Here is a 13383-nt window from a genome sequence, read left to right as displayed (position 1 = left end):
AACATATCTTCCACTCCCCCCACGTTTCTCTCTCCACATCCCACCCCCTCCCCACGTATCTTGCACAAGAGAGCAGCAATTCTACCATTGACAACCATTAAAAAGCTTTGAATTCAAATTTGGATTTTCAAAAAACATTGTTTGTTTGGATTGGATGTTGTTGTAAAGAATTGAGAATTCTCTCTACATCTCTCTCTATCTCTCAATCCCAAATTTCAGTGATGTAAAGCAAAGGAAAAGAGAGCAGCAATTCCACCATTGACAACCATTAAAAAGCTTTGAAGCTTTGAATTCGAATTTGGGTTTTCAAAAATCATTATTTATTTGGATTGAGTGTTGTTGCAAATAATTGGGAATATGGTTTGAAGTTTATATCTCAATTTTGAGGGGTTTTGGTGAAGATTATACTTGGTTTTGGCTGAATTTCAGATTGAAACTCGAAGAAGACATGACAAATATTATACTGCAAAAATTGTAGAAAAATTGTATTATGTTGTTTATATATTTTTCTTTTATTTATTTAACTATTGTATGAAAGTTGAACAACATTGTATAAAAATTATATTTAAGTTGTATGATATTTTAGTTGTATATAATTGAGTAGAAATAATGTATGAAAATTGTAGATAAGTTGTATAATATATAATTAGTTGTATGAAATTTGTTTTTACTATGTATAAATCAGATACAAAATATACAAAAGGCATATTGTATAAAATTTGTATTTAAATAGTATGTTATTGTAGTTGTATTTAACTGGATAGAAATAATGTATGAAAGTTGTAGATAAGTTGTAGATAAATTGTATAATATATAATTAGTTATATGAAATTAATCCGTTTGCTTTCTCATGAATCTCATCAAAACCAACAACAACAACAAAGATTAGATCAAAACCCCTCTGTATCTACTGATTACACAGCCGTAACTAATGTTGGTGTTAACAAATTCGAAAAGTTCATTTCTTTACTTGACAAAAACAGAACTGGTCATGCCAGATTTCGTAAAAATCCAATTTCTACTCCCCTTCCTCCTCCTAAACCCCAGCAGCAAAGATTGCATCAAAACTATATAAAAAATCAGAACCTCCAAATAGAAGAAACCGAAAAGCCACAAACAAATATTCCCAAAATTTACTGTCCAACACCAATTCAACATTTACCTCCTTTACTACGTAACCATCTTCAATTGGTCAAAAATGGATCAATTGAGAGAAAAGTATCATCTACAACTATTAATTAGTAAGGGGTCGACGCTATTTTTCAGCTGTTTCAAGACTTCAATGTCTTGCCAGTGTGTTGTTGAATGTGTATGCATGAACAGAACATGGAGAACTGTAAGGAATAGAATTGTAGAAGAGGATGAGAATACAGAGAATAATGAACGATCCATTTCTGCAAACTTTCCTCTCTGTTCGTTTTTTTCCTGTTGGATAGTGAGAATTGAAGAAGAAGAAGAAGAAGAAGCACCTTCAAGATTGGTTTTGAAATGAGTTCACGAGCATACATTCGGGTGTGGCCAATGAATGGAGCAAAACAAAGAAATGTGAAGAAAAAGTGAGAAAGGCCGAAGTGAACACTTGGCAAGGAGGAGTTTAAGAGGTATTGGTTTCTCTTTTTTGCTAAAGTGATGAGCCTACTTCGTTAAGCCAAGATATCATCTTCCTAGAGGTCCAGTTTGGTGCCACATGTCATATGATGTGGCACGCCAAGTTAAACGGAAGAGCCAATGAGATCATGCCACGTGTCAAAATGACAAGGCATGTCAAGTCACATTAAAAGGCCAATGAAATCGCGTCACGTGTGCTAGTGACATGTTCTAGTCAATCAAATGCGGTCTTGTCACACTTCAATTTAATTGGTCGGAAAGAGTTTATTCTTATCACAACTCTTCCTTCCCACAACTATAAATAGAGATCTTTATAACCCAGAAAGGACAGCAGAAGTTATAACAAGAAGCAAGAGAGAGCTTGTGAATCAAACGCCGCAAATTTCTCTACAAGTTTGAATCTTCAAGCAATCAAATTCAAGTTCAAGAAATCAAGTTCAAGCTCTAGAATAAAGAACAAATCAAGATTCAAGGAGTACGAGTTCAAATCAAAGTTCGTGCTAGCTGAATTCAAGATCATCATTCGTGACAACAAATATATGTTCAAGATAAAGCTCAAAGGCCCTTGAATTTATATTGAAAAAATAGAATCAGAGGGTTCAGAGAGATTGTAACACTCAAATATTTGAAATAAAATACTACGATTGTTGTAATATTTTTCGGTCTTGATTTTATTTTCTCTACGCAATTTATTGTCTACAATGTGATTATGTACATACATTAGGAGACATGGAGTTAGGTCAAATATTTATTTACCAAATATTAAACATAAGTTATTTATGCAAAAACTGTGGCAAATTCTCTACATTTAAAAACTGCATACACATAAAACATTCAACTTCGAATTTGTTTTGGTACAAATGTCATATTTTCATATTCAGTCATCCCTTATTTTTACTGCTCCTTTTATTACATGAATCCACCCCTTCCCCTCTCCCCCCACACCAAGTAACATTATTAAACAATGTACAACTACTATAATTAACCATTATACCAAAGGTAATATGTAATATAAAATTAATCCGTGCAACTTACTGTTAGTTAAATCTAAGTCAATTTAAAAAAAGGTCTTCAGTGGAACATCACTTCTTATTTATTTATTATTATTATTATAATTATTATGTCGAGAGGATATAGCGATGGTATAAAATTATCATCAGAGTAAGCATGATTCTTGCTTCTTTTTTGAAGTCACAATATCAAGGGTATACAGCCAATGCATCCTACCTACACTCTACATACGGGGGCTACCCCCCCAGTAGATTTGACAATTTTGATAAATTGAAAGGCCAACAGGTACCAATATTAAATAAACTGTCAATATACATTAAATCCAAATCTCTAGCCAGTAAGTTGTAGTATCTGAGAGTGACCCCAGACTATAAGTACAAAGCAAGCCTCACCACCACATGTGGGCTCTTCCATTATTTCCCTATCACTTCAACCTAAAGACTTAAATAAACCATAAATATGAATCATGCAAAAACTTTCCCACATAAAGGAAAATGTATAAACAAATAAAGAGCTACTACTGGTCCTGTTAGTTTCAGAACTAAAGTAGGTGCTTTATAGTAAAAAAGTATTCTAATTTTGAGCCAAAAGAAGATCTGTTTTTTGTTCTGGTTTCCAATAAACAAAAGAACCAGAGGACTGTTCTTTATATATAAAATAAAATATAGGAAAAAAAAACCTCTTTACTTCTTTATTCTCTTTTTTATATATTTCTTTATCTATTCTTTCAATTCTTTGACTACCCAAAAATAGTTTTGCAGCAAACTAAAAATATTTAACTAATTTTGATCTATTAAAATTTTCAATTGTTCAACTGTTTTTCAAAACTAAAATCTACACACATTGGCTTCCACTTCTCTTGCTTGAGGTCTTTTTTATCATTAGGAAACTGAGCTTCCAAGAATCTCATTAAATACAACTTAGGTACAACTTTTCTACAAAAAGGTACACCAAAGAATCCCTTACATGTGATCCTCCCCAAAAAATAATCATCCACAGAATAAACACTCCTCTGCAAAGCATTACTGCCCTCCACAATGAACTACTTTTTTATTAAACAAAGAAAAAACTTCTGCTAAAGAACTAACTTAAGTGTACCTGAATCAATGAATAATAAAACAAACACAAGGCAACACCAAATAAAACATGCACATTCTTGTCCAATATACTTGTCTCTGCTCCAATAAATCTTATTGTGTTTGATCCACTTGCTTGTGTTGCATTCACCACCTGATTTGTTTTATTGCTTACCGTCTTGCTGCAATTTTTATTAATTTATAGCTTGTAAATAAAAGTTCCAAACCAAGAAATTGGAAAACTACTATGCTTTTACAGATATTTAGCATAGGGAAATGAGAAAGACAAGGACAAATGGAATGGAAAAGAAAAGGACCAAAATTATGCTCACCTTCCTGGAAATATACAGCTCCCGTGACCTGCAATATTCCCCACAAAGGAAAGACATAAGTTCAGAGTTTCAGCTAATAATTTAGAATAGACTTCACTAAAAACATGAAACAAGTGGAGCCATAGACTTGCTGGCTAAGGATATAAACAACAAGATGTAAGTTCTCTATTCCAACTAAAGGCTTAAAAAGCCAAACATAGGCTGGTTCAGTTTAACTCTAAAAAAAGACATGCATTCTTGTGGTTATATATCCAAGTTGGCGCCACGGCTCCATTCTATTATTAATATGTTCCTTTTTCTTTTTTCTAATAATTGTGGTGCATGGGCTAATTTATGTGCACGGCGACTATTTCACGAGGCATATGTACCGCTTTGCTCCGCACCAAAGGCTTAGACAAAATGGAAGAAATCATCTAGCATTTTTTGTCTTTGATGGGATTTGATCCCTGGTCCCCTATGATTTTCACCCACTTCATTGATCGTTAAGTCAATGCAATATCCCATGCAAGTATCCTCCTATTTTATATAATGAATATTCAGTACACTTCAATTTGTGCGTCCACTAAAAATGGAACAATAACTATGAAAAAAACTGAAAATCCTGTACCCAAACTTTTTCCCACCATCCAATTTTGAATGAGGCACTTGTGGCTCTATATCCAAGTGGGCACCAAAGATCCATTGTGGGTCTGGAAAGCACTAGCTCAAGAATTATTTTGCAGAATGCGACATTTGTGATTACAGTGTCAAGGTATCAACCTAAAAAGGCCATCAAACTTTCTGTTGTTGATAGTTCATCAAATAGTTTACACCATAATGTTGAACATAACATAGTAGGGGACAAAATGCTTAAATCACCTAACAAAAAGATAACTTCAAGATTTCATTTCTAAGCATTGGACTAATCTTTTCTTGAAATTACAAGAAAAAAGAATATACTCCATATAGATACTAAGCGTATGATAGACTTACTTGGATCAGATGTGGTGATCATAGCCACTCCCTTGAAGTCACAAGAACCAGGAGATGTCCCTGACTTCTGATAATAGCTATCAAATGCATATGAAGCATGATTCTTCACATCATTAGGCTGATAACAGCTCTCCCCTGGCTGAATTTCTGAGCAATTTGCCCTCCCCGGTCCACAAGCCCAATCCAAAGCAGCTTGCAATGTCCTCTTATCGACCCCATCCATCGCTATGCAATACGTTTGATTAGTGGTGTCATTAGCCAAGAATGTACCACTTCCAGACACATGAAGCAAGTAAACGGGCGTCGAATTCCCATGAAACAGCCCCCAATTTGCCTCGGACACAGGGGGTGACCTCAAATCCTCATTGAACAACTCATAAATGTACACACTAGAAGTTATTTCCGGATGCAACGGTGTACCACTACGATCAATTATATGCTTAATTAAATTGGAGTTATAAGTATCAGCATTGTCAATTGTAGCATAAGGCTCTTTAGAATCCCCCTTCGAAGGCCACCCTGATTCAGTAACAAGAACTACCACATCTGTAACATTGAGATTTTTCATGGAAAAATATACTGAATCAATCATTGCATCAAGCACATTGGTATAATGAAGCAAAGTATTAGGATCCACCATCTCTTTAGAAGGTGTCAAGGGCTTAAAAAGAGAGTTGTCTATTGGAACAACCCCTTTATTCTGCATAAAAACATAGTAAGGGTACAAATTCATCATCAAAGGTGACTGTGTTCTTGAACAAAACTGCAATAATTGAGAAAGAACTGAGCTCATGGACTGATTGAAAAAAGCTTGGGAAGGTGGAAAAGGATCAAGAATAATGGAAGCAGAATTTGGGGTTGAAATCTTGATTTGGGTATGTAAATTAGCAGCCACTAAAGCACTATAAAGTGACTCAATTGCTGGCATAAGCAAAGGAGCTGAACTTGGTACAGTGGTCAAGAGTTCATCTCCAACTGCAATTGCTGTGATAAGAGTTTCAGGGTAATAAGCTGCTACATTTCGCCCAATCCAGGCAGCTGCAGTAGTATTAGAAGAACCAATAGCAAGAATTTGGTTATTAGGTACACTAATAATGACTCTGATTTTGGTCTTGGCTAATGCTTTGAGCATATCAGGATCAGCATCAAAAAGCCTTATATGTGTTATCTTCTGTAATTGCAGAAAAGCAACCAAGTCTGAAGGTGATAGAAAATTGGAAACATCTGTACCTATGTTCACTCCCACATATGGTTCATCTTTATCTTGCTGCACTTTTATTTCTGCAACACATTCAGACGCCATATTCATAAGACAAACATAAAAACCAAGAAACCTTAAAAAAAGAAAAAAACATGTGTTACCTGGTAGAAGACTGGAAATTGATGTGGAGAAGCAGCAGCAAAAGACAACAAGAAAGAAGAAAAGAGGGAGCTTTTTAGTATTTGCCATTAAAGAGAAGCTTGAGGTATTCTTGTATCATCTTCTGTTTCAGGGTCAGGTAAGGATTGCATTATCTTTGGGAAATTTTTGTAAATAGTAAGGTGGGTTTTGACTTAGCAAGATCTATAAATTTGGAGTAAGGCATAAGAAGAAAGCATTAATAATTCTTGAAAGTTAAATGCACTTTAAGGAAGCTTTGGTGGCATTATTTTATTTTACCTTAATGCTAGAACAATGTTGGATTTGATGTTATGTGGGGGCGAAATGACAATAATGACCTTGTGAACCGACAGGAAAATTGGAGGAAAGATTAAAAGAAGTGACAAGTCTCTGCAATTTTTGGAGCACTTTCTTTTCTCCATGATAAGTTTGGTACAAAAGTTGGATTGTTGGAACAATATTAGGGGTCGTTTGGTTGAAAGGTGAGAAAAATAATTTCAGCATAAATTTTACATAAAATAATAAAGTTTTTAGTTGAATTTTTTTTAGAAAAGTAGTTATCACAAGTCACATATTAATGAGCTACATTTAGTAGGCTGAATAGTATAATTTTCATATAACAAATGAAGCATTTAGTCTGATGTATTCAATAATATCAATTATATTAAAATTCATATACTATCTTATGCAGCATAGAATTTAAGTAAGAATACATGTATCAACAATGTGAAAATAAAAGTACAAGTGTTTTTAGAGTAAATAATTCCTATTAATATTTCGTGTATTATTATTTGAGATATGATAATTTTTATATAATTATTAATTACATAATAATTCATTCTTTATTACTTAGCGAATGTGTGAACCAAATAATTCTTAGAACCTATTTGAAAAGCCACTTAAGAATTGGAGTGAGGTATAATTGGGTGTAATTACACAGTTTGACATGTTTGTCTGGCCAAGTAATTACTTGGTCAACATGTAATTGAGTGTAATTGGAGAGGTGTAATAACACTCTTCAATTTTCAAAGTGGAGGTGAGAATTGGTGGTAATTACACTATGTAATTACAAGGTTACTTTTAAAGTTTTTTCCTTTTTGTTTTTATTTTAATTTATTTTCTTTATTTCCATTATTTTTATTTTTTATTTTTTATTTTAATTTCTTTTTATATTTTAAAATATATATTTTTGTACATTATCTATCTTTTATTGCTCTACCTTTACTTCTTATGATTCCATGTAATTGCCCGTATATTTTATTTTCTATTCGTTTTATATTTTTCATTTAGCGTAATTGCGTTATTATTTTAATTTTTGAACCTACACCTCCTAATATTAGAAATAATGCGTCATTAACAAACTTGGCATACAATGAGTGATGCCATTAAAGTAGAATTTCGTTGTTGAATGAGGTTATAAACTTATTATGTTTCCTAATCTTAAGTGGTATTAGAACTTATTTTTATGATGTTGTCAAAGTATTTTTTTCTAAAATTTTGAAATTGTGTTGTATTTATGGTTCCAATTTAGTTGTTTTAATAGCATTGGCTTGTTATTTCACATTGCATGTTATTTATTTTTTAGTTAGAATTGATAGATTAGTTTTGTTAAAACATTAGCATAATGTTATGATATTATATGTAATATTAATTTATTTTATCAAATATGCATTCCATGATGTTCTTACAAAACATATGTTTTATAATTGATTAATATTATTAATTTAGAAAATATATCAATTATTTTTAAAATATTAGTTATAAATATATGATTACTAATTAGTGTATATTCAAGAAAACATATGCATGTTAAATACCAAATCTAATGTCATTTATACTTATAAAAATTATTTATAGGTACGTATTTATTATATTAACTTTTAAGTTTTGAAAATTATTTTATTTAAAATTTAATATAATTGTGTAATTACACTTGTGTAATCAAATAGTACTCTTGTAACTATACTGTAATTATATTATAATAAACAAACAAATCGTCGTAATTATTATGCCATATAATTATTAGGTTGTATAATTATACTAACTCTAATTTTAAGTGGCTTTCCAAACAGACCCTATGTGTAAAATAATTGTGAATGTCAAATGCTTGAACTTAGAAGTAAAGACAAGACTTTTACTGAACTCTAGGCTACTTCTTGAATTCCTGGGATGCTTCTCAAATTCCAGGCTGGCTATCAGAGACCTGACTTTTCCCTTGTGTAATGACTGAAGTAACCCCAGCAAACTGTCTTCAGTTCATTTGAAGGGAAAGGTGAAAAAAGAATGAAAAAGTGAAAAAGGTTGAAAATAAAACAAGTGGACGGAGAGGCATGCGTGGCTGACGCAAGAAAGAAACCTAAGACAAGTCGAGACCTAATTTTATTGAGGCTATTTGAGAAAGAAACGTTTGTTGGACCTTTATTTACAGCCCTTGTGTTTTAAATTAAATTTAGGAAAAAGAAAGAAAAGAGCTTAATTTCATTGAAGGATTGAGTCCATTTTAGTTACACTATAGCGAAACTTTCATAAACCACTATGTTTTAGTGATTATTAGCTAGTTGTAGCTACCATTTACTATATTACTTCCTATAGTTATGTTTTCAGGTTTTTTAGAGTGTATTCGATGTATTTAAGCTATTATATTCATGAATAGAGTAGCTTTTCTAGGCGTGAAACAAGGGATTACAGCTAGACAAATTTTTATATTCGATTGTATTCACGGCGTGAAACAAGAGATTACAGCTAGACAAATTATTGTATTCAACTATATTCACGATATGTATTTATGAATACACTAACGTAAATAGCGCAATTCATGGTATATTCAGTTGCTTTTAAACGAAAAGTGAATCAATTAACATAATAGACTCCTAATATAACTCAACAAACTCAATTATAACACACAAAATTTGTATTTCCAGTTATAAATAAGATTCTCAACCGAAAAACACTCAAAAAACATAGCAATCTTCTGAGAAAATATGCTAAATATTTTTCCCAGCCAATAAATACAACAAAAACAAAGCAATTCAAATACATATATACATCTGAATATATAAATTATATTAATTAAAAAAATATATAAATACATTCATAGAATACAACGAGACAATGAATACAGTGAAATACATGGAATACAACAAGATACATTAAAATATAATGGAAAAAAGGACAATGAATACAATGAAATAGATGGAAATACAACGAGATATCACTACAAGAAATCACCCTTATTGTGGCGACTAAAGTCGCCACAAAACCTATAAGAGTCGCTGCTAAAAGGTATTAGCGGCAACTTTTGTATTGCCACAAGGAAAACCGTAACTGAAGGTTATTTGTGGTGATGTTTTGTAGTCGCCACTAACAGAACATATTTTGTGGCGACATAGTTGCCACAAAAGGTTGGAAAAAACGGTACAAAAAATTATTCCATAAGAACAAATATTAGATGGGTCGCCACTATAAATGTCCTTTAGTAGCGACTAAAATTGCCACAAAAAAAATTTATGTTCAGTGGCAAGTTTATGTCGCCACTATAAATGTTCTTTAGTAGCGACTAAAGTTGCCACAAAAAATATTTATGTTCAGTGGTAAGATTATGTCTCCACTATAAATGTCATTTAGTAGCGACTTAAGTGGCCACAAAAGTTTTAACCATGAAAGACACAATGTTTTCTGTAGCGACTAAAGTCGCCGCAAAAGAAATTTACATTCTGTGGCAACTTAAATATCGCAACAGTTAATAAATTTTTGACAAAACTACGCCACCACTAAAAATTATTTTCTCAGCAATTATAACGACCAAAATGTCACGATCCGAATTTTCCATCCTCGGGAGTCGTGATGACGCCTACTAATGTGAGCTAGGCAAGCCAAACCCTTAACTACTTACTTCATTATTCAACTGCTCCTTTTTAACAAATGTAAGGCGATAACAGGAAAATAACGGAACTTTAAATAATTAAGAAGAAGATAACAATTAAATTTCTGAAATCTACGTCTATTACAATTACTTAAGTTTCAACCACCCAAAACCTGGTGTCATAGTATCACAGACGGTCTAAGATTTACTACATACAAAGTTTGAAGAAATAATAATACACTGTTTCTGAATAAAAGGAAAATGAAACAGGAAATAGGGATAGAGGGAGACGCCAGGGCCTGCGGACGCCTGCAGGTCTACCTTAGATCTCCACGTGGACTGAAGATAGCCTCCACACTACGGTCCGAAAGCTGCTCCGGGATCTGCACACAGTACAGAGCGTAGTATCAGCACAACCGACCCCATGTGCTGGTAAGTGTCTAGCCTAACCTCGGCGAAGTAGTGACGAGGCTGGGACCAGACTACCAAATAAACATGTGCAGTTCAAATATATACAGTGGAAAAGAAATACAGAAATAACCAGTCAATACGGGAGGGGGAGCATGCTGTGGGGGAGATAACAGTTCCGAATAGAAAGACATTAAGTAAGGAAAGAATCAACATAACTCGGATATCAACAAAGAATCAGAAATCAACAAATGCACAACATTACCCTTCGTGCTTTTACTCTCGTCCTCATCAAAGCAGTTATATAATAAAAGTGTGCACGACATCACCTTTCGTGCTTTTCCTCTCTTTCCTCACCATATAATTAATAAAATCAGCACAGAATGGTACATCGTGCGGCACAACATCATCCTTCGTGCTTTACACTCTTTTCTCACAATAATACACGGCATCACCCTTCGTGCTTTACACTCTTTCCTCACAAAACAAATAATATACGGCATCACCCTTCGTGCTTTAACTCTCTTCCTCACCCAACCAACAATCACAAATAATAGGGCAAGGAAATAAAGAAAATTTGCAATAAGAATCCCGGCAAGGGAGTAACAAGTCAACAATAGTCCGGCAAGGGTGACAACATAATGATCTCTTCTCTTTCTCACTTTTACTTCACAATTCACTTCACAACTCGAGCCAATGCTCTAGAGGTTCAATTATCACTTATACCTTCACAATTCATTTCACAACTCGAGCTAATGCTCTAAAAGTTCAATTGTCACTTATACTTTCACAATTCGTTATACAACTTGAGCCAACGCTCCTCAATGTTCATAAGTCACAATTCTTCCACAAACTTTATACAACAATTAGAAACCATCACCAAGGCATGAAAGATACAACAAAGTCATGTTAATCACAATATAAAGACTCACGAGCATGCTAGACACCAACGTATAGATACTCGTCACCATGCCTATACGTCGTACTCAACAATTACCACATAGCAAGTAAGACTCAACTCCTAATCCCGCAAGCTAAGGTTAGACCAAACACTTACCTTGATTCCACGAACACAATTCACGATTCAATTATAGTTTTACCCCTTGATTCCACCACCAATTCGCTTGTATCTAGTCACAAGTTACTTAATTACATCAATAAATGCTAAATGAATCAATTCTAATACTTGGAAATAAGTTTTCTAAAGTTTTTCCTAAAAAGTCAAAATCGCCCCCGGGCCCACATGGTCAAAACCCGAAGTTCGAACCAAAACCCGATTACCCATTCCCCCACGAACCCAAATATATGATTTGTTTTGAAATGAGACCTCAAATCGAGGTCCAAATTCCCAATTTTTGAAAAACCTAGGTTCCACACAAAGCACCCAATTTCCCCCATGAAAATCATTGATTTTGAGTTGAAATCATGTTAAAAGATGTTAAGGAGTGAAGAAAATGAGTTAGAAATCACTTACCAACGTTTTGGAGAAGAAGGGTTGTTTGAAAAATTGCCTCTTATGTTTATGAGGTTTTGAAAAATGAAAATAACTGAAAATCCCGTCTATTTATACCTCTCTTAGACCCCTTGTGCAGACCGCACAAAATGGTCTGCGGCCGCACAACCCTTCCTGAGGATACTACAGTCTAGTGCCCTTGTGCGGACCGCACAAGTCGACTGCGGCTGCACAACCCTCCACCGCGCACCGCACAAGGTCGACCGCGGACTGCACTGGCGGGTTCAGAGACCCGCAACTTCTGGTTTTAAGCCTAAAACACCCGGAACCTACCCGAAACTCACCCGAGCCCTCGAAACTCCAAACCAAGTGTGCATACTAACTCAAAAACATCATATGGACCTACTCGTGCGATCACATCATCAAAATAACATGAAAAATCTTGAATTAAACCTCAAAACTCAACATTTTCATCAAGAACTCTCAAAGTTCACAACTCTTCAACCGGAAGTCCAACTTACGTCAAATAAACTCCGTTTTTCCAACAAATTTCACAGTTATCTTTCAAATTCTATAATAAATTTGTACTGGGCTCCAGAACCAAAATACGGTCCTGATAACAATAGTTTCAAACATTAATTCTTTTCTTCATTTCTTAGATAATTCAGTAAAACAATTTCTTTCAAAAATTGATTTCTAAAGCTTGGGACCTCGAAATTCATCTCCGGGCATACGCCCAAGTCCCATATTTTACTGCAAACCTCTCGGGATCGTCAAAATACAGATCCGAGTCCGTTTGCTCAAAATGTTGACCAAAGTTAACCATAATCAAATTTTTAACTCTAAAGATTTCTATTTATCATATTTTCACATTGAAGGCTTTCCGGATATAGGTCCGGACCATGCACGTAAATCAAGGTGGGGTAATAAGGAGGTTTTTAGGCCTCGGAACACTGAATTCACTTGCAACACAAGTGATGACCTTTTGGGTCATCACATCCTCCACCTCTAAAACAACTGTTCGTCCTCGAACGGACATAAGAAGGAAGTACCTAAGTCGGAAAAAAGATGGGGATAACGACTCTGCATATCGGACTCGGACTCCCAGGTCGATGCCTCAGCGGGCTGACCTCTCCAATGAATACAGACAGAAGGAAAACTCTTCGATCTCAACTGACAAACCTGCCGGTCTAGAATAGCTACCGGCTCCTCTTCATAAGACAAGTCCTTGTCCAACTGCACAGTGCTGGAATCTAACACGTGGGATAGATCGTCGTGAT

The 13383-nt window shown here is 34.3% G+C and overlaps 1 protein-coding gene across 1 annotated transcript; it reads right to left on the bottom strand.

Annotated features, from left to right (window-relative positions):
- Positions 1–3567: 3567 nt before the first annotated feature.
- On the bottom strand, positions 3568–6662 carry LOC107790109 (glucan endo-1,3-beta-glucosidase 1). The gene is made up of 4 exons (XM_016612012.2): positions 6362–6662; positions 5000–6280; positions 4028–4055; positions 3568–3877 (listed from the first exon to the last, which is right to left on the bottom strand). Exons 1-4 carry the CDS (start codon positions 6447–6449, stop codon positions 3703–3705), a joined length of 1572 nt encoding a protein of 523 aa, XP_016467498.1. The 5' UTR covers positions 6450–6662; the 3' UTR covers positions 3568–3702.
- Positions 6663–13383: the final 6721 nt, after the last annotated feature.

The sequence above is a fragment of the Nicotiana tabacum genome, chromosome 3 (genome assembly GCF_000715075.1).
Source record: "Nicotiana tabacum cultivar K326 chromosome 3, ASM71507v2, whole genome shotgun sequence".
NCBI classification, from domain to species: Eukaryota; Viridiplantae; Streptophyta; class Magnoliopsida; order Solanales; family Solanaceae; genus Nicotiana; species Nicotiana tabacum.
The sequence above is the reverse complement of the archived record's forward strand: the minus strand, read 5'-3'. Positions and strand labels throughout refer to the sequence as shown.

What these genes read in the sequence shown, in the direction of transcription:
- LOC107790109 (XM_016612012.2), bottom strand. Translation starts at nt 6,449, where the DNA reads ATGGCAAATACTAAAAAGCTCCCTCTTTTCTTCTTTCTTGTTGTCTTT. An exon ending in GATCACCACATCTGATCCAA is followed by an intron (nt 4,056 to 4,999) that starts GTAAGTCTATCA and finishes GGAATATTGCAG; the next exon opens with GTCACGGGAGCTGTATATTT. An exon ending in AGCTGTATATTTCCAGGAAG is followed by an intron (nt 3,878 to 4,027) that starts GTGAGCATAATT and finishes TAAAAATTGCAG; the next exon opens with CAAGACGGTAAGCAATAAAA.